Below are 27357 nucleotides of genomic sequence, written 5' to 3'. Positions count from 1 at the left end.
AGATCCAAAGAGAGAGACCATAAAAGATGAATCTGAATATCCCCCTCTTATCAAGAAAACAATGGTTTTTCTAATAGCCCCACATTTTAAACTTCTTTTTTTAGCCCCTTGACCAAACCTATATCACATTCTTCTTATTCACCCCTCCACTCTTTAGCTGCAACAGACTCTGGGAGCAAGGAAACAGTAGCCCAGGAAGTCTACTCATCCCTGCTCCAAGAGTCTGATTCAGCCTGTAACTCCCTTTTTGCACTCAGTGTCAGATAGAGTGCAAAAAGGGTATTACAGCCAAACTGCTGTGGCTCAGTGGTTGAATGTCGACCTATGAACCAAGGGGTCACAGTTCAATTCCCTGTCAGGGCACATGCCTAAGTTGCAGGCTGGATCCCCCATGTGGGGGAGGCAGCTGATCAGGTATTCTCTTTCATCATTGATGTTTCTATCTTTCTCTCCCTCTCCCTTCCTCTGAAATCAATAAAAAATATTTTTAAAAAGAGAATAACAATGACTAGATGAGCAATTAAATTTTTTTGTCTCAAATATGACATAAAATTTGAAGATAAAATAGTAAGATATAAAAACTGGAATTTATGAAAGTGTATGCTTCTAGGAAGGTAGAAAGAGGAATATAATTATTGATAGAAGTACAAAGAATATCTTCACTTAATTCCTGTTTTATTCATGTATTTAATATTAAAAATATGAAGCAAATTGGATGAAATAATACAGGTGTTTTTTGTGTGTTTTTTTGTTTTGTTTTGTTTTTTGTTTGCTTGTTTTTATCTGAGTGTTAGGTGCATGAGTCTTACACTCTATCTTTTCTGTAATTTTTTAACATTAAGGAAAATCTCACAACCTTTGTTAACCTTCAAAATACTGGGGCTAGTGGTAAACATTTTTTGCCTTGAGAGAAAAAGGGACATGAAAGTATTTGCCCAAATAATGAGAGGAGAGACTGAGATGAAAATTCATGGAGCTCTCGTCCCACTGGCCACTGAACTGGACAATTCTTGGAAGCTCCAACTCCCAAACTCATATTGCATGCAATGTCTCCCAGGCGCATACTCTGAAACAATTAAGCTAGGATTTAAGCAGAACCATGGGGAAAAGATTTTAAGTATTCATGATTCATCTTGTTCTCACTGAAAGTCAGCATAAAAGCTAGTACGTACAATGTTTCCAAATAGCTGACTGTCCTAACGTTTTCTTTCATAAGAGATAGGTCATGCAGGATGCTCATACAAGAGGTGCTTTTATGAAAGGTACTTTATCCACCCCACCAGAAAAAAAAAGTGTAATGAATTATTTTCCAAAGCTGATGGTTTCAGAGCATTCATTTTCATGAAAGTCAAAGTCACCCCACTCAGTAATGAATTCCTTTTGGATGTGGTTCAGACTTTCCAAGGTTACCAATTCAGGTTTTACAGAAAAAAAATTCTATCTCTCTGACAAGAGCTATCCATGGGAAGTTGAGGGACAAAAAAGTTAAGGAGTTAGAAGACAGGATGCTGTGACAGGGCATTTAATGAGCACTTAAAGAACTTACTTCCATGCCAAAGAAAGAAGCCAGTTTAGAATAGGTTTTAATTTATGCAAATAAAGAAGTCAGAGAGAAGAGAAAGGAAGACTTACTGTTTCAGTTTCACTGTTACTTGCTGCAGTCTCTTCTCCCCACTGACCTAAAGTGCTTGTTGGAAAGAGGAAGAGCTGGGAAAGGAAGGGAAAGGAAGGGAGAGGGGAAGTCTGTGTCGGAGAAACGGAAAATATCTTCTGTAAAAGACCCCACATAGTCCATGTCACTATGTCTTTCTCTTATTATCTTAATTCTCTTAGAAAATATGGTAAGAGTTTCAGTGTGGGAAGGACAAAAAATGAATTTTCTTTTTCCCAGCTCCATTCAGTATAGAAAAGAACACAGTGACATAATGAATCTACTGCACAGGAACCCAGCAGCAGTTTTCTTTGAACAAATGTGCACAACCTACATCTCTCCTTGATTACTCTAACATTCCTAAAGATGGAAGCTGTGGGGGCAAAGCCGCCCATGCCCAATGAAATCGAGTGGTAATTTAATTACATTTCAATGATGCCAGTAGAAGTTGTTGTCACCTGATGGAAGTGGCTTTGGGCCCACTGTCAGGGACAGCAGAACCCACTTTGCCAGTCAAAGCTAACTCTGGAAAATTTCAGACCAATGGGAAAGGCAAGTCTTTTCAACTTCTTAAGTTGGTTTGTGCTTGCTGATGGAACAGAATCATTTCATAATGAATTCCTGCCTGGGGATCTTAACCTTTGGGCTTGAGCCTCTTATCAGCTCCAAAGACATGACCTTTGCAAATCTTTTGGCCCCTCTGAGCATTCATTTCTCATTGGACTAAAAAACAAACAATTTTACTTCTGAGTGGTTGGGAGATAGAAAGGACAGATGTGAAAGCCTATAAACTCTAAAATGTTTGACAGGTCAAATTATCTTAAGGGTATTATAGATATTACATGTTATTAGCAGAAAACTGAACATGTTTAATTTTTTTGTTTTATTTATGAATTTGTTTGTATTTTGCTCTTGTGACAGGTCATTTTGGTCTTGAATTTGCCATCCACTGGAGTACAACTAGGATGACCTGACCCTTCTCTTCTCCCAGCTTTTATTCCTCAGCTTTGAAAAAGGTAAGATCTAACATCCCTTCAAGCTCAAAGGCTCCAAAGGTATGTGACTCAAAATACAAATAAAGAGCAGAATCTATCTTGAGTAAAATCCTCTGTGGGCAACATTTGAAAGGAAGTCAATAGCATGATACAAAGTGAAAGAGCATTTTTTAGGTACTTGAAAGCTGAAAAATAAAAATTATAATCATTTGCTCTGGCTTCTCCAAGAAGTTGGAGAAATGAGGTCTATATTCTTTGGAAGGTTCTGATTGAAAAAAAAATATATTTTTATTAAGTTTTAGAAAAGCCATAAGGCAAGGATGAATTCTATGATAGCTGCCCAAATATTTCCTGAACATTATCCCTTTCGAGGGACGGGAGCTTTGATGAATGTGGCTGTCATCCCCAGAGAAGCCATGTTCTGTCTAATAAATGGATCAGCGCCTGGATGTTTAGTCTTCTATGAAAGAACACAAAGATTTGAGGGTAAGCTTATTTTGTGTGGTGCTGATTTTACCTCAGTGCAGGTGGATGTGCTATTTTAAAACAAATTACCAGGATGCTGTAGATAACCAGTGCTCAGGATGTATGTGCAGCAGAACCAGAGATGTCTGAGTTCAGTCAGGTCTGATTCAACAGTCTCCAAAGTGGAAGCAATGGCAGATCCAGAAATACCAGCCATTGCCACTCATGCCTTGACTCCCAAGCAAGAATAAACTGGGCTAGATTAATTTTTTTTGTCACGTCTGATTCAGCAGCATGCAGCTTAATGGGCTGCTTCCCCAAAGAGAGAAGTGGTGGACATCTGCTCTTAAAAATGACTGGCATGTTTCCCCAACCTAGCATTTTCTCTAAGGCTTTTATGCCACATATATAGTATAATTTTAAACTTTTTTGAAAAAGTACTTGCAAGGAGTTCATGAAAGAGATTGTAATCTTCAACTATAGACCAAATATATCTTTCTTCTAAGATTGTTTGGCTATCATTGAGATTTCTAGAATGTGATGACTCCAACTACTCTTCCCTTCAGCACAGTGAATCTGTTAAAAAAAAAAAAAAAGCTCACTTATACTAACATGTGATAAACAAGCATCCTCTACTTTGGACATCTACTAGGAATACACGTTAGATTGTTGTGAAGGTCCATACAGTGCTTTTAAGATTTCCATGGTGCTTTCACATGAATAGTGTCTCACCACGTTAAGCATAGAACTATGGCCGAGTTCAGACAGAAGCCTCTCCAGAATAGCTTCATTCTTTGAAAAGAAGACAGCAGATTACAGCCCAAATTGTTATAGGTGCAAGATGAGCTCTTGCAATGTTTGAGGGATCCTACAGTGGCCAGCCCACAGAGATCAAGAGCTATCAACCTACAAAATCAGTTTTCAAAAAACAAACAACTTTCATTTCTTTTCAAATCAGCCCTCTCAGATCTCCTTTCTTTTTTTTACATCCCTCTCATATTTCAAAGTGCATGTTGGGAGCGAGGCTGGGGTCTTCAGGTTCTACACAAAACCCACAGAGAACCAAAACAAGCCCTTCACTGGCATGAGATAGGTGGTAGGGACCAAAATTTATGGAGGTTATAGCAGCAATTTTTTTTTTCAAAGACTGTGGATATAAATTTTCTCAAAAGCAAGGGCAATATCTTACTCATTTGTGTTATCCCTCACATAGCTAGCAGTGGCTTGTATGTAAAAGGCATTAAAGGATATTTGTTGATGTCATTCACCATCCACAGAATAAACCATTATTTCGAGCCTCTATAGGACACAGAAAGATGAATAAAACAAGGTCCCAATTCCAGAGTCTATCACAGCACCATTTAGTCCAGACTTCAAATTTACAAAAGGTCTGAACCATAGACATTTTTCAGTTCTTAAAATGAAGATATAAATGCCTTCATAGAAGTAATACTGACCAGATTGGGAGCAGAAGTTGTCCATCAAACAAATTTAAGTTAAGCCACAATTATTGTAACTATTTTATGTCTTTTGTCTTTAAATATTTAATTTGGAAATTATCCCATTTATGTAAACTTTATCTACTTATCTATTATCTATCTTTTTCTGTCTATTTTTTATATGAAATGAAATATTCATGAAAGAATGGCCTCCAAAGTATTCATAATGTCCATTGTAGTAAGGTGGACTTTCAAGTGATTTTTTACCCTCCCCCTTTTATTGTTCTGTATGTTTGAAATCTTACATTGGACACATATGACATATAATCAGAGAAAAGCAACAAAAGTGTGTTCATTATGCAAAACAAGAAATAGGATTCAGAAAATGTGTGAATGAGGCAAGTCAATCCAAATGCTTGAGCCAAAATGAATGGATGGTGGTTCTATTAACAGAACAGAAACTGAGGGTTCAGGAAAAGGAACTGAATTGGAAGAGGACATATTCCAAATCTAACCATGGACATGTTGAACTGGAAGTGCCAGAAAAGCATCTCCTTGGAAATGTGGGAGAGGATTGGGAAAAGCTGGTGATATACACTTAAGGGGCCATTGATGGGAGTGAAATGGCAAAGGGAAAGATTAATCCAAATGGACAAAATAAAAGTTATACATTTAGAGAGTGAAGGGATTAAACAGACCCATAGCTATAGAAGGAACCTATCACCATGGGAGTGGAGGAGGCCATAAGGAAAAGGCATTTCACAGCACCAAAGGCAGAGGGTTAAATGAATAATGGATGTGAAAGCCTGTGGTATTTGATGATTAGGCCTATTATTACATTCATGCAAAGGAGTAGGTGGGCATTATGTCCTCAAGAATAGTTAACATTATGAAAAGCTTAAGAAATAACAAATGAATAAAGCAGAATTTATATAGTATGGATTTAGTTTTGTAAAAAAAAAAATCTAGGTATAAATAAGCACAGAAATAAGAATGCACTCAGCAGAAGTTTTGGAGCAACTAGCCACTTGGGACAGAGATGAACTAGACAGGTACCCTTGGCCTTACATTATACGTAGGGTAGACAGTGAATAAATACACATATAAAGATAATGTTGACTAGCAATACATACTATGAATAAGATAAAGATTGATATGATGGAGATTATTGGGAAAGGAGTAAATTGGTAACCTTTCTGAGGGCCTTAAATTTAAGCTGGAATCCAAATGAAAAGAAGAATCCAGCTCTCAGAAAATGGGACTTGGAGCTGGAGGCTCTCCCAGGAAGAACAAAGTCTCTAAGACAGAAAGAAGCTTGTGAATTCTGGGAACAGACACAGTTTCAGTGTGTCTGGAGCTACATGGTTATTATAAGATATGGCTCATGCCCTCAGACAGATGACAGGCTTGGCGGAGACAGACATATAAACAAATTGTTACATATATTATGATAAATACTGGGACAGAGAAAAGTACAAAGTGCTATGAGAGGAGAAGAGTCAGTTCTGGAAGCAAGCAGACATGATCATTGAGCTCAGCTGAAGTTTTGGGGGAAGGTTGCCAAGTTGGTGACCACTGAGTGGGAAATATTGCTAGGGTGGGAGAATTTTTGTAAGAAGCAGGGATGATCTCACCAATGCAATATAAATAGAAGCTGTTAGGTTAGTAAATACAGGAGAAACTGCTTAGTTCCATCAGACCTGAGAAGAAGAGGAAAATCTTCTGGGACCACTGACCCATTGCTTATCCTGTAGACCCTAGCCAAGACCACGATAAGTGATAAAGTCCATAGCTCTATACCTGCGTTGTCTTGCCTGGTTCTCATCAGCATTGCTTCTTCTTCAAAGGAAGCCCTAGAAATTAGGAACCCAGGACCAGAGAATGTCTGCTATCAGATGATGCCCACACTCACTCTCTTGGGGTTCCCAAAGGGTATAAAACAGTCTCCTCCTCCCCTGGCATCAACTCTGCCTGGGGAAATGGGCCACCTCTGAGAAGTGAGGGGTGGATAAACAAGAGTAGGTAACAAAGTGGTGGCAATAGAGGACATTGCTGAAAAAAAAAATAGCAATTTACACAAACCCATAGCAATGTACAGAATAAAGACGAGTTTAGGGGAGCATGAGTAGTATGTTATGGTGACAGCTGTGTGTGAAGTAGAGGGAAACAAAGTTTAAAAGTTTGTGACCAGCTTGTGAAAGGTGTTAAATGATTTCCTTGGGACTTTGTGCTTGATCTTGTTGGCACTGAGGCATAATCAAAGGGTTTTAAATAAAAGAGACATATGCTCAATTGTGCATTTTAGAGCAGCTCTGAATGCAGTTTGAAATATTATTATGGGGTATAAAACCAGGAGGTTGGATGACCAGTCGAAAAATGACTGTAGTCACTGAGGCAAGGAATGATGAGACACTGAAATAGGAGAATAGCGGTTGAAGTAGAGAGCGTGGCTGCAAAACTGAAAGGAATTATAAGCAGCATAACTGAAAGAATTTAGGGATTACTTTCATAGGAGGGATAAGAAAGAAGAGTGAAGGGTCAATTTTAGCATAGGGGCCTAAGTGACTGGAGATGCTGTTAACATTGGATGGGGTACAGAGAGGTGAGGGGAGTACATATTAATATTGGGCATATTAAGATATATATTCTAACCCAGCCAGCATGACTCAGTGATTGAATGTCGACCTATGAACCAGGAGGTCATGATTTGATTCCCCATTAGGGCACATACCCCAGTTGTGGCTTGATCCCCAGTGTGGGGCGTGCAGGAGGCAGCTATTCAATGATTCTCTCTCTTTGATGTTTCTATCTCTTTCTCCCTTTTTCCTCTGCTATGAAATAAATAAAAATATGGATATATTTTTAAGAGATATGTATTCTATATATAGAGTATATGATACTTAAATAATATCCAAGATTGGGGCTGTAAATTCAGGCATGGAGTCCAGGAAAGGTTGAAGTTAGATCCCAATAAAATAAAAAATAAAAACAGTACTTACAGGAGTTTGTTGAAACAAGAGAACTGATAATATAATTATAGCTTTTGACCCAGCTGTTAGCTGTCACTCAGGTCATATGGGAACCTTTGAATAATAGGGAAGAACATTCTTTGCCAGAAGGTAGAAACAACCCCCAATATCCCAGAACCAGAGCCATCTGAATTCTCCTGCTATGCACTTGGCAGAAGCTGAACAACGGCATCCACAGAGAAAACATATTTTGTCGTGTAGATCCAATTTTCCTTGCCCAAATTCTTAGTTTGGATAGAAAGACTATATGATATCTGACATATGGTTGGTTTAGGAATTTTTGTTTTCTTCAATAATTTGATCAGATTTGCATATGATCCATTTGATCACTTACCACAATCAATTGTAAATTTAGTAAATATTTAACAAAAATCTAAAAAGCTTACATACACACAAGTTAGACGGGCTATGGCTACGAACTTGGAAACAGATGCACATATTCTTTCAGAAGTTTTCTCTTTCAGGGTTCCTTCATTCCTTATCTCCCCCAGGGAAATCAGCTTGACTATGAAATTCAATGTGAAATTCTTCTATGGTTTGTTTTAGTGGCGCCATAAATGCCGGAGAGGGTGAAAGTTGTCACAAAGTATCGCATGGTACCCATCAATATTCAATGAAGTGTTTTGGTCAATTTGATTTTCCTGTGGTCTTAAAGGTCTAGTCATTATTTCACTTCCCTGGGCTTGTTGCTTCCCAAGATAAGTAGTATTTGGCATGGGTTAACCTTTTGATTTATCTAAAACTCCTAAAAATCATCTTTAGTTATAAAAGTAGTCTTTTGCTTTGGTGAAAATGATGTGTTTTGGCTTTATTTACAAAATGATATCAGAATACCCTGTATATGGCAGTAGGCTCTGTAAGTTGGAGAGGTTTTTTTTTATTATTATTCATAATTGTTTTCAAAATTATGAAAGGATCACAGACTTAAAACCTGCAAATGATAAAAAGCATAAAGGTGAGAGAGAGAGAGAGAGAGAGAGAGAGAGAGAGAGAGAGAGAGAGAGAAAGAGAGAGAGAGAGAGAGACAGAGAGAGAGAGAGAGAGAGAGAGAGAGAGAGAGAGAGAGAGAGAGAAAGAGAGAAAGTGAGAATGTCCAGGATCATTGGACAAATGAACATTATTTCATACACTTAAAACTATGGATTATTTATAAAAGAGTGACATTCTAACCTCCTGGTTTGTGCTCTTACTTTACAATATCTATAATTGTTCCTCATCAGCACTTATGGATCTATTTTATTCCTTTTGAAAGCTACATGGTAATATGTAGTATAAATATTCCATAACTCAATAATGACCTGTTGGTGCTACTATAGAAATCACTATTGGTGGGTACTGTACTGCTTTGAACAGCCTTATAGACACATTTTTGCATACATTTATCTGTAGTATATATTCTTAGAAGTTGAGTTGCTGGCTCAGATGATAAATGAATTTTTAATTCCGACTGATATTGCCAAATTGTCTACCAAAGAAGTTGTAACAATTTGCATCTTCACTAGCAGTGAATAAAAACGCCTGCTTCCCCCAATCCCCTTTAATACAAATTCTAAAATATTTTTGAATCTTTGCCAACCTGATGATTCAAAAATGGTATCTGAGGTTTAGTTTGCATTTCAGAAATGGTATTTCATTGTGATTTGATTTGCATTTCCTTAACTATTTCTTTTTCAGTGAACCATATACTTATATATTTGGCTTGTTATTTAATGTGTTGTTTTTTTTTTCTAATTTGTAAGAACCCATTCGCTCATCAAGAAAATCAATGCTTTGTTACATTTGTTGCAAAAATACTTACTCAGTTCAACCTGTGAGTTCACTTATGGTGTTTTTATGATGTTAAAAGTTCAACTTTGCAACTTGAAATTTATGAATTGTCTAAAGCTTTATGATTTTATGTTTTTTTCTTAGAAAACAGTCTCTATATTGTAAATATAAAAACAAAGTTTTCTATGGTTTTTATTTTTTCATTTTAATGTTTAATTCTTTGATCCATCTGAAAGTATTTTGGATAAAAGGATTGAGGTAAGGGTACACTTTGATATTCTAAAAACCTTAAACCAGATATAATACTCTATCACAGCCTCATGATTTATCACATAGCAAAATCCTTATGTAATTTAGTCTATTTCTTGACCTTATTCTGTTTCTATCTAATCCTATCTAATAAAAGAATAATATGCAAATTGACCATCACTCCAAGATATAAGATGGCCACCCCTGTGTGGTCAAAGATGGCTGCCCCCATGTGGAAACAAGATGGCCACAACAAGATGGCCTGCAGGAGAGGGTAGTTGTAGGCAGTTAGGAGTGACCAGGTCAGCAGAAGAGGGCAATCTGTGGAGACCAGGCCAGCATGGGAGGGAAGTTGGGGGGAACCCAGGCCTGCAGGGGAGGGAAATTGCAGTAGGGAGGGGAGGGCACAGGCAGGCCTGTAGAGGAGGGCAGTTGTAGGCAATCAGGCAAGCAGGGAGGGAAGTTGGGGGAGACCAGGCCTGCAGGGGAGGACCATTAGGGGGGGGGGCAGGCCTGCAGAGAGGGCAGTTGGGGGTGGAACCAAGCCTGCAGAAGAGGGCAGTTTGGGGGGACCAGGCCTGCAGGGGAGGGCAGTTGTGGGCAATCAGGCAAGCAGAGAGGGCAGTTCAGGGGGACCAGGCTGGCAGGGGAGGGCAGTTGATGGTGGTGGGGGACAAGACCTGCAGGGGAGGGTAGTTGTGGATGGGACCAGGCCTGCAGGGGAGGGCAGTTGTGGGCAATCAGGCAAGCAGAGAGAGCAGTTAGGGGGTTACCAGGCCAGTAGGGGAGGGCAGTTAGGGGTGACTGGGCTAGGAGGGGAGGGCAGTTGGGGCAACCAGACTGGCAGGGGATGGCAGTTAGGGCAATTGGGCAATCTGGGGAGAAGTTAGGGGTTGATCAGGCTGGCAGGGGAGGGAAGTTGGGGATGACCAGGTCTCCACCTCCTCCTGCTCCTGATGGAATTGGCCTAAACAGGTGGTTGGGCATCCCTCAAGAGGTCCCAGATTGAAGAGGGTGCAGGCTAGGCTGAGAGGCACTCCCGCCCACCCCCATGCACAAATTTTGTGCACTGGGCCTCTAGTCTATAATAATAAAAGCGTAATATGATAATTAGACTGGACGTCCTTTAGGACGAAGCAGGGGCTATGAGGGAAGCCTGGGTCCAGGTGCCAGAGGGAAGCTGGTGCTGACAGTAAGGAGAAGGAAGGCCTACTCTTGCATCGGACCTATAGTTTTATCATAAAATGTTTAGAATCAGCTAAATTGAAATTTTATTGATATCACTATAAAGATTGTTTTAAAATTACACATTAGTTTAGGAGAAATTAATACATTTTAAAATAGCATCTTCTTACCACTCCCCAAAAGAATATATCTTTCCATTTGTTAAATTATTCAATGATGGCCCTCAAAATTATTTTAAAGTTTTCTTCACATGGATCTTATACATTCATTAAGTTTATTTCTGTGTATTTTTCAGTTCTATAATAGTTCATTTTGTATGGAAATCTCTTCTTCAAATACATATTCTGTGTGATATTTGTTTAGATAGAGAAAAGCCATTGATTTTTTTTTTCAGACATTTAGAGTATTTTTAACTAGGGCCAAGTGCATAAATTCGTGCACCTTGAAAGGAACTATGTATCACAAGGCTGTGGTGGGCACAGGGGCAGGTCTTGGCCCATTCTCCACTCCCCGGCCCAGCCTCTCCTGCTGTCCCCTCCCCCATCTGCCAGCAGCCCTGCCCCAGCCGCTCTCCCATGCACTGAGGGCACTGGTCCCACTTGCACTTGCTTATGGTGTGGAACGATTGGGGCCATTGCCAGCAGCAGTTGCAAGTGGCAGCTGCTGCCCAGATCACCCCTTAGGAGCAGGAGGAGGTGAAGAAGCCCATAAGGGTAATCAGGGCCAGCAGCCACCACTCGCACCTGCTTATGGCGCCAAGTGATCAGGGCCGACACTGGATGCTGGCAGCAGGTGCAAGTGGAAAGCAGAACTGTGGTACACAAGAGCAAAGAATTTTCAGTAACCCCCCTAAGGCCTGTATCACAGTATCTTATTACAAATTAAAAGGAAACAAGTAACCACTCTCACCAATGACAGTGACTGGTGCCCTGCCTTGGTCTGGTGCTCCCTCTCACCTGCTCCACCATCCTGCTGTGGCCTATGTCCGCCATGTTCTGTGCTTTGCCACCTGCTGCCAATGCCCACCATGTTCTACGCATGCCCCCTGTTGGTCAGTGAACGTCATAGCGACCAATTGTTCAGTTGTTCCACTGTTCAGTCTATTTATATATTAGGGTTATATATATACACACACACACACATACTAGAGGCCCATACATAAAATTCATGTACTCAGGGGTGGAAAGGAGGTCCCCTTAGCCTGGCCTGTACCCTTCACAGTCTGGGACCCTTCAAGGGATGTCTGACTGACAGCTCAGACCCACTCTCTGCTTAAACAACAGTGGGACATCCTTAGTGCTGCTGTGAGGCAGGAGAGGCTCCCGCCATTGCCGCTGTGCTCACCAGTCATGAGCCCAGCTTATAGCTGAGCAGTGCTCACCTGTGGGAGCACAGTGACCACCAGGGGGAAGCTCCTGCATTGAGCATCTGCCCCCTAGTTGTCAGTATGCATCATAGTGACCGGTCGTTCTGCTGTTTGGTTTATTTGCATATTAGCCTTTTATTATACAGGATAGATAGTTCCTTTGGTTTTTATGTGCTTTTCTTGGTTATTCAAGACTCAATCTTCAACAAAGAAATGATAAAATTGGCTCATCATTTCTAATATCTGTACCTCTTATTTCTCTTGTATGAGTGCACTGAAAGGAAAAAAATAGTGGTGTGTTTATGATACCTTTGGCTATTCAGAAATTTTACAGCTTTACATAGAAAAAGCTGTCAGTCTTTGCTTTCAGAGCTTCTAAGATTCACATCTTTCTCTTAGAGATATTTCCCATTCTGCAATGCTAAAGACACATTCCATGTTTTCTTCTAATATTTTATAGTTTTCAGTTTTACATTTAGATTCTTTAATCCATCTGGAATTTATTTCTATATATTGCGTGAGATAAAAATCTAACTTTATTTTTTCCAGATGGTTTGCAAAATTTCCCAGCATCATTTATAAAATTGGTCAGTCTTTCCTCACTAGTTTGAAATGCCACTTTAGTCATACTCTAAGTAGATTGTGTGTTTTTTTTAAACCAGAGCTTACAATCTAAATGAAATGAATTACAGTAGAGAACAAAGACAATTCAAACAAAAAATGAACATTGAGATAAAGTTGTAAACAAACTATTTAATGTATATATAATAAAATACAAATGTCATTCATAGCAAAATAGTATAAATATGAGTAATTAAGAGAAAATATTCATATAAAATATTCAGAGGCTGAACATCCATAAGGTTATAGCAGTTGATTATTGAAACATTGTTTAGGATAACTCCCATCATATGGAACATTATTTGAAGCCTAGGAGCTATAAACATCCTCCAGCTGCCTAGTTTAACCCCAAATCAGATGTTCCTGACAGTGGATCAAAATGTCCTTTAAGTAAAAAAGCCAAGTCTGAAATTAGAAAAAGTGTAACAATCTCCTCTTCTAAGTCAAGATTGTTTGGTTTTTCACTTACTTCTCTGAGGCCCTGTAATATTGCAGTATCTCACTTTCCTGGCAATAGAGTGAACGTGGACAGAGACTTGGCCTCTTGCAGTTGTTTCTTTTAACAGGGGAGTTGATTAAGAGTCATTGAGATTAAATGCCAAAGATAATAAAAGTCAGTGTTGAACTCTGAAACCTGGATGGAAATCCTAAAGCACACGCACCTACAACTCATGCCTTCCCACGGTTTTGAAAAGTTGATATTGAGTTAATAATCAATATTATAACAGTGAATCCTGATTGTTCTTAGCCATGTCTTTCTGGTCTGCAAATCCTGAGGTGTTGCTATAAATTTCAGCAAAGCCAATTGACACATTTGTATTTAATCTTCATTTTGGAAGATTAAAAAGAATGTTATTGACAATGAAAGTTTTTATTTTCATATGTTATCTGTACCAGCTTCAATTAAAATTAACAAAATCACCAGAGACAAAAACACATTACTCATCTTGCAATGCCAGGCCAGGGCCTCTGAGACCCATCTAGGGAGGGGAAGCAACACCAACAAGGTGGTAGGGAGGTGAGTTTTTACATGGCATCATTAAAACATGTGTACTATGTTTTCTCACAAGTGAACTATGTTCTGAGGGAGGGTATTTGATTGAACTTTAATCATGCAATTAAAATACAACAACAGTAACAAATAAGTCAATTTCTTCAGTGGTTGGGGGATTGGCATGTGTCTGAAGGGGGGGGGTATGGAGGTATGATCTGCATCACAGTAAACAGGTGATCTGAGGCACTTATCTTACTGCAAATTAAAAGGAAACAAGTCCCAGGTGTCAACATATGTTCTAGCCCCTGCATAGCAAACAATTGGGTGTTTTCAAACATTACCATGTTTGCCTATCTACAATAAAGAAGTACAGTAACAATATATTTTTAATGTTTTATGAGAAGTCCTAGAGATAAAACCTGGACTTGCGTTTTATTCTTAAATAAGCTAAATGAAAAGAGATTTTCTTTCTGCAATAAAAACACTAAGTTCAAAGGAGTGGGAGTGCTGACAGTTAGGTGAACAAAGGATGCCTTTGGCAGATTTTCCTGGAAAATATTTCTGTTTTTTCACCATTTATTGTTAAGATGGTCCTGGGTGCTCTTTGCCTTCTTGAGACTCCAAATGCAGCTAGACTCTGGACTTTACATTTCCAGGCCTTCGGAGGAGTGCTAATTACAAAACACTTCAACGCTAGAAACTCATTCACAAAGCCAAGCCAAGTCTCAGATTTGAAAGCATTTAAAAATATCCTTGCAACAGCCTGTATTACTTTATACTCATCTATTTTTAGAGCCCCAATGTTTGTTTTGCTGGAAGAAAAAATTAAAACATGAAAAGTATGCCATGAGCAAGTCTGCAGTAATAAGTAGCACATACATGTTGTGGAGGAAAACATTCACCATAAAGCAGTCAACATAAAAACAGATTCTGCGAAGGCGGTTTTATAAATAGCAGCTATTATTTTGCTTTCAATTGCGAAGCATTTTAAATAACAAGCACTTAAAAGTTGTCAAGTTTCTTCCTTTAGATAGATATGATTTCCTGATCTTTCATAAAATTATTATGGAAAATTATAAATGGATCCCATTAGTTTCATGTGTAATTTTACAATCATATTGTTAAAATTAGAAACACATGTGAGAAAAGAAAGAAATAGAAACATGATATCAGGCACTGAAGAAGCCAATAATTGGAAATTATTAATTTCTCTGTATAAAAACAGAAAATGCCTATGAAACTTTTAATCAAATATTTCGAACAGATGTCATACCACACAGATTTATAGATCAAATTGTCCCAATTAATTGTCAGGAAGTCCCACCCAATTTAGGGACCTACTCTGCCTTATCTTTAGCGGGGTCTCTTTGAGTTCCTGAGCATAGCAACAGGAGGAACTGTGCTTTGAACGCCAAAAGGACGGTTTGGACACTGTTTCCCTCATATAATTACTGTGATACAGCCAGGTCAATTTCCTCACTGTATCCTTAAAAGCAAAAAGTGTTTTTAAAGGTTCTGAATCGCCTCCATCTGAAATGTATAGCAGTGTATAAAGGAAAAGTGTGACGATGTCAATATTGGGGAAATGAACTCTTAATGCAGGGAAGAATGGAGAATTTCCCGATTCCCACATTGCTGTGCCATACGTCTTCTGACCCCGTCACTAATCAAGGGCTGCTGGCAGTGTGTGGGGCTGAGGTAAGCCCAGTCCCCAACATCTTCCCTGGGACCAAAGGCCGTCTCCAGTGGTGGCAGTTCAGAGGGCTGGCAAACACCAGAAACTAGGGTAACCCTTAAAGGGCCTATAGCACCATTCTACACTACTTACAGTGCTTTCTCGCATCAGCCTATACGATTTGACTTGGCTATACAGAAAAGGGTGAAGTGCAGTTAAAAAAAAATACTGACAAATACCGCCAATCATATTCCGAGTGGAAATTGTGACTTCGCAGCATTACCAGTATTTCCTGCCTCGCAACCGGTGAATCTGGAACTGAAATGGCTTGCTGTGAATTTTGCAGTGCCCAAGCCAGAAGCAATAAAATTCCTGTAAGAGCATATGCGCCATGACAGAATACCACATCAGTCCAGAAAAAATGATTTTCCCGGGAAGGCCTGTGCGGAGAAGCTGGGCAGAGATTTTCACTGTTTCTAGCCCCCAGTGAGGTAATGTTAAAGGCACATTTCCCTTTATTTGTTCTGCATTCACTGAATGTAGTTTTTTTTCTTCTTTTAATGTCAGAGGGACATTGCGGAAAAGATCAGATGAGACAGTCTGACACGGGAGCCAAAGTTGAAAGCTCCTCTGTTTTCAGGTAACAGCCCCAGACAGTTTGTCTGCACGAAGTCTCTGGAGGGCATGTCCTTGTAACCCTGGCCACAGCTTGTCAGACGGTTCAAGACAAACAAATCACTTAGTTGTTGAACAACTCTAACATCTGATGCCATCACACAATCTGTAACAATAGCCACTAATCAAAGTTCTTTCCATTCAGTTTAAAAAAAAGAGAACTTCTCAGCTTTGGCTTGATTACCTAAAAATAAAAGCCTCTCAAAGTGAAAGGCAACAAGCATTTATTGGAGATCAATAAACATAGCTCTTCAGAACGCATGGATGTAGGCTGAAGCCCAAATCATGCTCTGATGAGGAGACAACGGCAAAGGGTACTTATGAAAAAGGAAACGGGAGCAATTCCATCCATAGAAGAGAGGCCTTTCTATTGGTGCAGATAGCATAGTGCCGCTAATCCTAAAAATGTTTTTAATTTTTGGTCAGGTAGCCATCAGCCCTGGGGTCAAACTATCTACTTTCTTATTATCCTTGCAAACACTTCTTTGGGACACATGGTTGATGCGTCCAGAGGCTGTTTGGCCCCATTTTAGCATCCCAAAGGGTGAGGTGTACCACCTGCAAGGCAGTTCCCCTGGCGTGGCAGCTCCCGCTCCATTTGAAAGTGGCCCCATGTATATAATTTTGACGGTTTTCCGGACCCTTTTGTTGTTCTTTGGAAAAGTATTGCATCCAAGGTTTAGAAAAAAAGAGGGGGGTAGGAGATTCTGTTCGTAAGAAGAAATGGGAAGTCAAATATTTTAGTGGCATCCGCTGTCCATCACTCACTACGGGGTGCGGGGAGAGTCCTCCGGGGTGCCTGGCGAGGCCCGCAGAGGCACAGCCACGTCCTCCTTAGACTCGCCCTCCCAGGCGCCGGGGGAGACCCCGCTCTCCAGGGGTTCGGCCGGGCCACCCCGCTCTCCTTTCAGGACCTCCGGCCGCCTTCGCAGGGAGGCGCGGGCGCCCAGGGCCAGGACCACCAAGCGGTAGAGGTGTAGCATCACCACGAGGAAATTCTTAACAGCAAAGAACACCAGCATCTGGTTGAACACTTTGAAATAGGCCATCAGTACGAGACGCACGATGAGGAAGGGGCCGTCCTGGATGAAGACGCTGATTCCGATGTTCCACAGGTCGGCGCTGTACTGGCAAAAGAAGAGGCTGGGGAAGCCCCTCGCCCTCAGGGACAAGGGGCTGGCGACATGATGTACTGAAAACACAAGACACACCGATTAATGCATCTCTCTGAAATGTCAGTAAGACAAGGCTGAAATGGGAACAAGTCTTCAACACTGGGTGCCCTGCTAGTTCAAGACTTGAGAGTGACTCTGGAATTTCATTCAGTCGGAACAGGTGAAACATCCTTGGTTATTGTATACTTAATGTTTCCAATAAAGCACACCAAAGAAAGCCAGTCCTGTAGTTTATGTCTATGCAAACAATTCAGATCACCTTCTAGTTGTCACACTGGGAAAAGCACAGTTAACCAGGATAGAGAGACTCAGGAACAGGAAATCACCACCTTGGTCCCTGGGTCTGCAGTGTGGGGAGGCTGCCCAGCGGGTGCCCTGGGCCTTGGCAGGGGGCCTGGCTGCCTCTCCGTGGCTTCCTCAGTTTTTGGCAGGAAGATGCTGGGCAAGTTAATCTGCCTGAGTCTCATTTTCCTTCTTGGAAAAATGGGATAATGATGGCATCTGTGAGGAGAAAGTCCCCATTTCACTGATTCTTGTTTGTTTCCATGAGAGTAATATCCCTGGCTCCTTTCTCCTTTCTCAAACTATCTTCTTTTTGGGATAATGAGTGACTTCCCTGACTATCACATCTGCAGACGAAAGAGAGTAAACATGACCCAGAACCTCCGGGCTCTTCTCCTTGAGATCTACCTACTTATGAGTTGACTCACTTCATCCTCAGTGTACATTGTGTTGTGAAAATTCAAGCACTTATCTTCAAATTCAAACTTAACTTATTTTTTTTAATATATTTTATTGATTTTTTACAGAGAGGAAGAGAGAGGGATAGAGAGTTAGAAACATCGATGAGAGAGAATCATCAATCAGCTGCCTCTTGCACACCCCCTACTGGGAATGTGCCCGCAACCAAGGTACATGCCCTTGACCGGAATCAAACCCGGGACCTTTCAGTCCACAGGCCGATGCTCTATCCACTGAGCCAAACCAGTTTCGGCTCAAACTTAACTTATGTTCAACATATTTTTCTAATGGTGGTGGGGGAAAAAGCTAATGGCCATTGTTATTTTATTTTGTCTAATTCCTTATGGTTTTGTTTCACGGTTTACAAGGAAAACTGGATATAATTACTGATTTTCCAGTTGAACAAAATGAGGTATAATCAACAAATGAACCTTTTTGTTTTAATTTCTAAAATGTGAATTTAATTTAGGGTCAAGGGCAGAAAATAATCTTTTAATAATAACGAAGCCTTCCATTTGGGGCTTTCAAACAAAGAATGCTTGTCTGCTAAAGCCTGCAAATATTATGAAGCTGCTTTCATATGAATATAATGTTGTTCCCGGGAAAATACAATAGTAATTTAGTTAGAAGTAACATTTGGTCTTTGTTTTTCAAACAGCTGCATAACATTATCACCCCCTGAAAGTTTACACAATTTCTTTCTTAAATAAAAATTTTCTTAGCAAGGCTATAAACCACAAGATATAGGAGGCCGAAGACCAGCAGATTGAAAGACAATAAACAACAACCACAACAACAAAAGATCAATAATAGTATTTCCAAAGAAGTTAGAGTCAGGAAAATGCTCCCAGTGGACTTCCTAAGAGTATTATTGTTCCATATGTAGAGTGATAGTGCCGAATATTCTGCCCAAAGACACCAGCAGATCAATGGGTATAGGACACCTTGCAGGGCACATTATGACATCTCTATCTCTCTCTCTCCTCTCTCTCTCTCTCTCTCTCGTTTGTGTTATTGGTATATGTTTGTTTGTTTGTTTGTAATTATTAACTGGTAATTAGATTTCAGTATTTCCAAAAAGCTTCAAAGCTACAGCCACTCTTTCCATCTAACCTAGTGACAATTTTGTTTCAGAAAAGTAGATGCTAAGGTTTAAAATGACCTCTGAAATGTCTAGGCCTATCAAAGTGAGCAAAAAAAAAAGATGCAGAAAATTTTATTTTTTTATTTTAATTTTATTGAATTTATTGGCATTACATTGGTTAATAAATTAAGTGTATAGGTTTCAGGTGTACAATCTTTAATCCATCATGTGTGTATTGTATTGTGTATTCAATACCCAGTCAACTCTACTTCCATCACTATTTATTCCCCCTTTAATTTCTTCTACCTCTCCCCACCCCTCTTTCCCTCTGATAATCACTATTTTCTGTGTCAATGTATTCTTTTTTTTTCTTTGCCCAGTTCCTTCATCTTTTCACCCGTTCTCCCAATCTCTCCTTTCTGACAGTTGTCAGTCTGGTCTCTGTCTAAGTCTATTGTGTTTGTTAGTTTATTTTGTTCATTAGATTCCACATTTAAATGAAATCATATGGTACTTATCTTTTCCCTGACTGGCTTATTTCACTTTGCTCTACATGTCCATCCATGCTGTCGCAAAAGGTATGATTTCCTTCTTTTTTATGGCTGAGTAGTATTCCATTGTGTAAATATACCACAGGATTTTTTTTTTTTTTTTTATCTACTCATCTACTAATGTGCACCTGGGAACTTCTAAATCTTAACTATTGCAAAATACTTGCCCTAATATTACTTATGAGGGTGCCATAAAAAAATAAATCATTAGCATTATTTACAATAGCCAAGATTTTGAAGCAGCCCAAGTATCCAACAGTAGACACATGAATAAAAAAATCTGTGGTGCAGTTACACAATGGAATACAACTCTGCTGTCAAAAGGAAGAAGATTCTCAACTCTAGTTACTATGATTATCATTTCCATTTCATAGATAAAAAACTAACACACAAGTGTGTTCACTAAGTTACACGAGGCTTTACAAATGTTAAATGATGCAACCACTGTCTGAAGTGAATATAAAGCTGTGCTCTTATCCTCTCAAGTTTCTCAGACTCACCCTGTATCAGAGTGAATCTGCAAGTGGCTTTCCGAAGTTTTAATCTTCTTTTCATCTAAACTGAACTGGAACTAACACTGAGATGTCAAAAGATAAAAATGATAATTCCCTTAAATGCCACCTTAGCTTTATTATAATTTATGATCAAGAATTTGTACTTTTCCATTTCATTTAGAAACATCAAGACACTTACCTGCCAAGTCAAGTGGAAACTGCAGCATGCTCCAGGTCCAAATACAAAGGATGCCATAGACTAGGCCAGGGTTATTCCTAGAATGCAGACACATTTTAAATTAGCAATTAAGATATGATCACATGCAGAAAAGAAAACTCTTTTCTCTTTCTTCTCATATTTTAGTATACCCTAATAAATCTTCTTATATATTGCTGATATTATAAATCCATGAAAAATCCATGCATAATTACAATGGACTAATGTAAAAAAAAGGGGGGGCGGGGCGGGGGGAGACACAGTGTCAGAGAGGTTAGCCTTAACCACCACATTTGCCAACATCTATGTGAATTATGAAAAATCCTAATTGCTGCCTTTACTTTTACGAAATCATGTCAATATTAAAGGAGAAAAAAGATGGGGGAAATGTTAGATGTTGACCTGGAAAATCAGAGGGCTGATTTGAAAAAAAAATCAAGGAGAAAAAGTGAAAATTGTTCTAAGATCCCAAGATTTAAACTTTAAAATACATCTCAAAGGTGCTACATGATGCCCAACAGTTAAAAGCTCAGCATTAAAAGAAAGCTATCCTCAGTTGGAAAACAAGTGGGGAGATAAATCCAATTATCAAAGATTTACACCAGATTTTAGAATGTAAGTCAAGGAACATGACTGTTTTATATACCTCTGTATCCCCAGTGCCTAGAACAGTGCCTGGCCAATAATAAACACCAAATATCTATAGAAGAAACCTTTGAATGTACAAAAGAAGGACCCACACTTAGCAAATAAACAAATGCCCTAGATCTAGAAGAATAGTGTGTAAGACTAAAGCCATAAAGAAGTTACAAAAATACAAAACATATTTCAAAGTATCAAAGTCACCTTTTTAGCAAAAATTCAAATGAAGTTATTAATTTCAGGATAGTGGTATAATTACAGATCTTGTTGCCAACTACCTTGTCAAGGTGGAGTTTTCAGATTGGAGAGAGAGAGAAAAGTATCAGAGAAGAGTAATTGAAACCGAACTGCATGAAGTGATTGTAAGGAATACCTTTAAATGTTTCAAGAATTGAGTGGCTCAAAAATTAGATCTCAAAACTCAGAGAAAGTTTGTAAATGAGAATTCTAAGCCATCATTATCTGTCTTGGCAGTTAATGGTGGAGACAAGGTTGGTGACACACACACACACAAAAAGTCCTGACTTTCAAAATGAACCAGGATTTCTTAAACTACAAAAGGCACACTTACTATTAATCCCTACTTAGATTATATGGGACTATTTAAAAGATTTCTGAGAGCTTTACTAGGAATCAGCACAAGTAACCTGAGAATAATTAGCACTCCGCTATGATTATTTTCTCTCTCTTTCTTTTAAATAGAAGTAGGATTACCAGGCAGGTAATGGTATATAAATTAATCATTGACATTGGGATTTTACCAAAGCTTATAAAAAGCCTCTCATAGTGTTCCTATTAACAAGATTAAGAAATATGTTGGGTTTGAATATAGTTAGATGGAGTCTTAACTGTGTAAAATGACTCTCCAAAGGAGCTCTGTAATGGGTTGCTGCAGGCTCTGCCTTTGATCCTGTTCTACTTCGTATTTCATCAATGACTTGGTTGCTGACATTGATGGAAGGCTTCCCATATGCACATATGACATGGAGGTTGGATGGGAAGCTAAAACTCCAGGAGACACAGTCAGGATCCCAAAAGATCTTGACCGGATAATATAGAATAGGATAAAAGAGGTAGCGTTTCACAGAAGCAGTCATAAAAACACTCAAATATTTTTCCTTACTATTATCTAATTATGAGTGTACAGTGCTACTTGATTTATGATTTTCCAAAATCAAGTGCAATCATAAGTTGCTTTACAAAAAGAATAAAGACTAGCATTTTAAGTGGAAATACCTAAGAAACACAGTCAATTACTTTTCCTTCTTTGCAATGTCAATCTCTTTTTATAGTAGACCTTCAACAAGTACCTGAATTTTTAAACAATTTTGCTTATAGTGGCTGAACTATATTCAGGCAGTTTTCTAAGTGTTTAATTCTATGATCACACTTCATCCTAATACCAACTCTACAAAGTAAACTCACTATTTTTTTTACTTGACCAGTGGGGAAACTAAGGCATACAGAGTTGAAGTAACTTATTTGAAGTCATGTGATTATAAGTGTTGGGTAAGGAAATTAAAATTAAATAGCTGGTTTAAACATCCACCCTTTTAACCACTATACTATAATATTTACATAAAGGAAATGGAAAGTTTTACTCCTATTGTACAATGTTCAGAACATATCTGAAATATTATGTGTTTTGCTTTGTTTTACGAAGGACAATTAAAAACTTTTTGGTTCAAAGAAGAGAGACAGTACAATAGATAACTCAGAGCTATGTGGAGTAGTCCAAGAAACTGAAAACTAGAGAAGATTCTTTTAAAACGTTATTTCATACATTTAAAGGGCTATCATGTGGGAAAGAAATTAAACTTATTTCTTGGTACTTCAGAGAGCCGATTCAGGTTAAAAGGTCTTCAGTAGCACCTATAAGAATCCAAATTTCTTCACAATAGAGGAAAATTATTTCTAATAATATTAACTTAAAATAGAATAACATGCTCCTGGGGTAGTATATTCTCTGTTAGCAAAAATTTCAAAGAAAGGTTGGACAAAACTTATTGAGAAATTTTTGGAAAAGATTTTATAATAGATGTAAAATAGGTGGTCACTTTTGAAGTTTCTTCTAATCCAAAACTTCAAAAATTCTACCAATAACTCATGTACAATTTTTCTTCAAGGCAGCAGAAAGTGATGGGGAAGCATAAGCTCTAGTACTAGGTTGCTCAAGTTCAAATACTAGCTCCACCCTCACCAGAGAAATCTGGGCCTCCAATCCCAGACTGATCATTAGCTAGCTACATGGAAATGAAGAACTAACTTAATCCCAATATGCTATCGTATATTCATCTTTGATATGAAGGTAATAATAATAATAACTGTTGTGTTTTATATGATAATTTTATTAAGCATGTCGCTTAAATATATTAAATATATAAAGCTCTTAGAACAAACAATACTCCGTAAAGACTATGAAAGATCACTACAAGTTAGTTACTGCCTTTATTTTCATTTGAGCTTGAGACTTTGTCAACTTCTCTTAGCTGTCACTGTTCAACTTAAAAAATGATGGGAATGCCTATCCAGCATGGCTCAGTGGTTGAGCATCAATGTATGAACCAGGAGGTCATGGTTCAATTCCCTGTTGGGGCATATGCCTGGGTTGTGGGCTCCATCCCTAGTGTAGGGCGTGCAGGAAGCAGCCGTTCAATGATTCTCTCTCGTCATTGACACTTCTATCTCTCTCTCCCTCTTCCTTCTCTCAGAAATCAATAAAAATATTTTTAAAGTACAATATATGTTTAAAAATGATTTAAATGGTAGTATCTACTTCATAGTGCTATTATAAAGTCTAAATAACTTATTAAAACTAAAACCCTTAGAAGAGTACTTGGAACACAGCAAGTAATAAATAAGTATTATCTAGTAGTTGTATTTTTATTATGTGAGCATTCTTCTTAAACTCTTTGTATTTTAATTTTATCATACAAAATAGGGATAAAAATATACTAACCCTAGCTCTAAGTAACCCAAATTTTAACCCTAAAATAATGAATGCGTGTTTTTTTGCATATGCAAGTTTTATCTGAGCACAAACAAAACATGGGAGAATGTGTGTGTTGGGAAACTTATTAGTAAAGTTATTAAAATAACTTTGAAAATGATGGCCAGATAATTTTTGAAGCAGATAAATTTGTATTATTAAATCAAACAGTAAAAGTTACTCAGAAAGGTTAAAGGTTAGAATATAAATAAATCACTGAATTTAAATGGCAAACACTCAAAAAATTGCATAGGAATTCTGGAGTGAATTTGTCCAACATTGTCTGCATTGTGTAACTGTCTCCCGCAATTGTCTTGCCCCATTTTCTCATGTGTAATCTGTCTCCATAAATGTCAACTGAAAAGCATGTAAGCAGACAATGGACTCTATTCATAAAGAGACAAAGGCTCTAGAGTCGCATAATTGTAGATGTGAGCATCACTTCTATATTTGGAAAACTGAGTGGATAAAAGACTGGAATTTGGTGCATTATATATATTGAGTGATACAAATAAAGTCATGCATTGCTAATTTGCTTAACTTTCTTTTTGGGAGTGGAAATATTTCTGTAGATAGGAGAAAATCAGTGAATAAAATCCATCTTGCTTTTACAAACAAACTCTTTTGGAGGTGGATGATAAAGGAGATAGAGAAAAAAAAAACACACACACAAGAAAATTAAACATTAATTTAGCCTGGAAGAAATGTTTCACCAAGCAAAAAAAAGCCAAATAAAAAGAAAATAGTGTAAACATAAGAAAACCCTCCTTTGTGAGGTCAGATACTCACAGTAAAATAACAGTAATGCTATTGGAACAAATTTGTTCTTTTTAATAAATGATCTGTGCTCAGAAAACACTGAACAGACTGATCACCAAAGATGTAATGACCGCTTAACTCTTCCCAGCAATGACATTGAAATTCAGACTTGTTACAGTGTTAGAGGGTTGCTGTAGCAGAATGAGAAAGTCAGCAAATCCTCTCCCCAACAAACATACCTAACACTGGACAATTTGTTTAAAAAAAGAAACAAAAAACACTTTTCATCTCTGGAAGTCAACAAAAGCAAATAATAAATTGAGTTACATTTATTCATGAAAATCTAGTAGAACTTTAGTTAAGAGCAGTGGAGTCTGAGGCACTCTTGCCCATGGGATGTTCCCATATTCTTCCAGCTTGGCTATGTCAAAGACAATTTGGACCCAGCTGAGTTAATAAGGCAAGGAAGATTGTATTCAAGACTGGTGCAGTAGGGGAGAAAGATTAAATTCACCTCTACTGAAACAAAAGACGGGAGAGATGTTAAGCACTGGGTGAACTAGTTTAAAAGTCCTAAAGGACATTAAAGAGGGAAAAGCATTGTATATTACAAATTACAAAGCACCCCTGGTCAATGTGGTTCAGAGATTAAAGTGTTGGCCTTCCCTGGCATTGAAGGGTCATGGGTACCATTCCTGGTTAAGGACACTTACCTGGGTTACAGGTTAATTCCTGGGCCTGACTGAGGTACATGCAGGAGGCAACCAATCAATGTCTCTCTCTCACATCAATCTCTCTCTTTCTCTCTTACTCTTTCCCTCCCTCCTTTCTATTCTCTCTTTAAAAAAAATCAATGGTAAAAATAGCCTTGGATGAGGATTAACAAAAAATCTTACAGAGCATTGTTGAGAGAAATTAAAGAGCATTTTAATAAAATATGAGATATCGATAGTTAATGTCTTCCATAGATTGAAGACAATATTAAGATGTCATTTATTCACAAATTGGTGCTTAGATTTAAAATAGTTCTTATCAAAATTCCCACAGATTGTTTTATAGAATTTGACAAACTGATTATAAACTTTAATGGAAATACAAAGGACCTAGAGTAGCTGAAACAATTTTTAAGACGAACAGTGTTAAAAGACTTACAGAATTCAGTTCCAAAACTTACCATAGCACTTTGGTAATCACAATAACTAGTATAAAAATGGACATATACAGCAATGGTAATCAAAATAATGGGGTACTGGTATAAAAATGGACATATACAGCAATGGAACCCAATAGAATGTCCATTAAAAAAACAAAACAAAAACTCTTACATATATGATCAGTTGGCAAAGATGCCAGAGCAATTTAATAGAGAATGAATAGACTATTCAACAAATGGTGCTAGAAGAATTGGTCCTAGCTGGGGGGAAAATAATATTGGAATAATGCCCAAAACAAAATAAGACAAAAATGAACTTAGAACCGTACCTCACACTACCCCTCCACCCCCCAAAAAACTAAGTCAAAATATTACAGAGGAGAATATATCTAATTTTAGGTGAGGAAAATATGTTTTAGATATGATACCCAAAGTACTACATAAAAGAAAAAAATAGATATATGGGATTATATCAAAACTTTTTAAAGTGTTCTTCAGATGACATTAAAGAATTAAAAAAATATGTATACTGGGAGAAGACATTTACATTTATACATATAATAAAGGATTTGTATCCAGAATATATAAAGAAATCATAACTCAATAATAATAAAAAATAAATCCGATGAATAATGAACAAAAATTTGAACAGGCACTTTACAATGGAAGATATATGAAAGTCTAATTAATCAGTATATAGAAAGATGCTCAACAGTATTAGTCATTAGGGAAATCTAAATTAAAACCACAATATGATCCTACTATGAACCCACTACAGTGGTGATTACCAAAGACTGAAAAAAAAAAAGTGTTATTGAGGATGGGGGGGGTGGGGGGGAGAGGAAGGAATTCTCATTGTTGGTGGGAATATAAAAAGGTACAGCCACTTTGGAAAAGTTTGGAAGTTTCTTAAATGTTAATCATGCACTTAAATAAAACCCAGTCATTCTACTTCTAGTTATCTATACAACAGAAATGAAAACAGATCCATCCAAAGGCTTGTAAGTGAATCTCATAGCAATATCATTTTTAATGCAAGAAAATAGCAATACATGTATATTGACTATGAAATGGATAAGTAACATGTGATATATGCATGGGATACTATTCAGCAATTTAAAAGAGGCTAACTACTGATACATGCAACAATGTGAACCGACTACTATTTCATGATTCCATTTACATGAAATGTTCTTTTGAAAACAGAAAGCATGTTGATAGTTACCTAGAATTGCTAGTGGGAGTGAGAATTGACTGCAATAAGGAATCTTAATTCTGGTGATGGTTATATAAATCTATACGTTTAGTAAATATCATTTAACCATTGAATTATAATAGTTGACTTTTATGCTATATAAAGTTAAGTAATTAAGAAATATTTGCAGTATGTAAACTTATTAAAATAAGGCAGATTAGCTTCATATGGGCATAATGAAGTAAA

The 27357-nt window shown here is 37.9% G+C and overlaps 1 protein-coding gene across 1 annotated transcript in view; it reads right to left on the bottom strand.

Annotated features, from left to right (window-relative positions):
* Positions 1-15995: 15995 nt before the first annotated feature.
* TMEM26 (transmembrane protein 26) overlaps positions 15996-27357 on the bottom strand; it is a 37166-nt gene continuing 25804 nt past the window's right edge. Inside the window, exons 5-6 of the mRNA XM_084904215.1 lie at positions 20356-20432; positions 15996-17303 (exon numbers count right to left, since the gene is read on the bottom strand). Of these exons, the coding sequence (XP_084760341.1) occupies positions 16879-17303; positions 20356-20432 (502 nt within the window). The 3' untranslated portion in view covers positions 15996-16878. The remainder of the gene's footprint in view (positions 17304-20355; positions 20433-27357) is intronic.

This window comes from Pipistrellus hanaki, assembly GCF_964339955.1.
Source record: "Pipistrellus hanaki genome assembly, chromosome: 14".
NCBI lineage: Eukaryota > Metazoa > Chordata > Mammalia > Chiroptera > Vespertilionidae > Pipistrellus > Pipistrellus hanaki.
The sequence above is the reverse complement of the archived record's forward strand: the minus strand, read 5'-3'. Positions and strand labels throughout refer to the sequence as shown.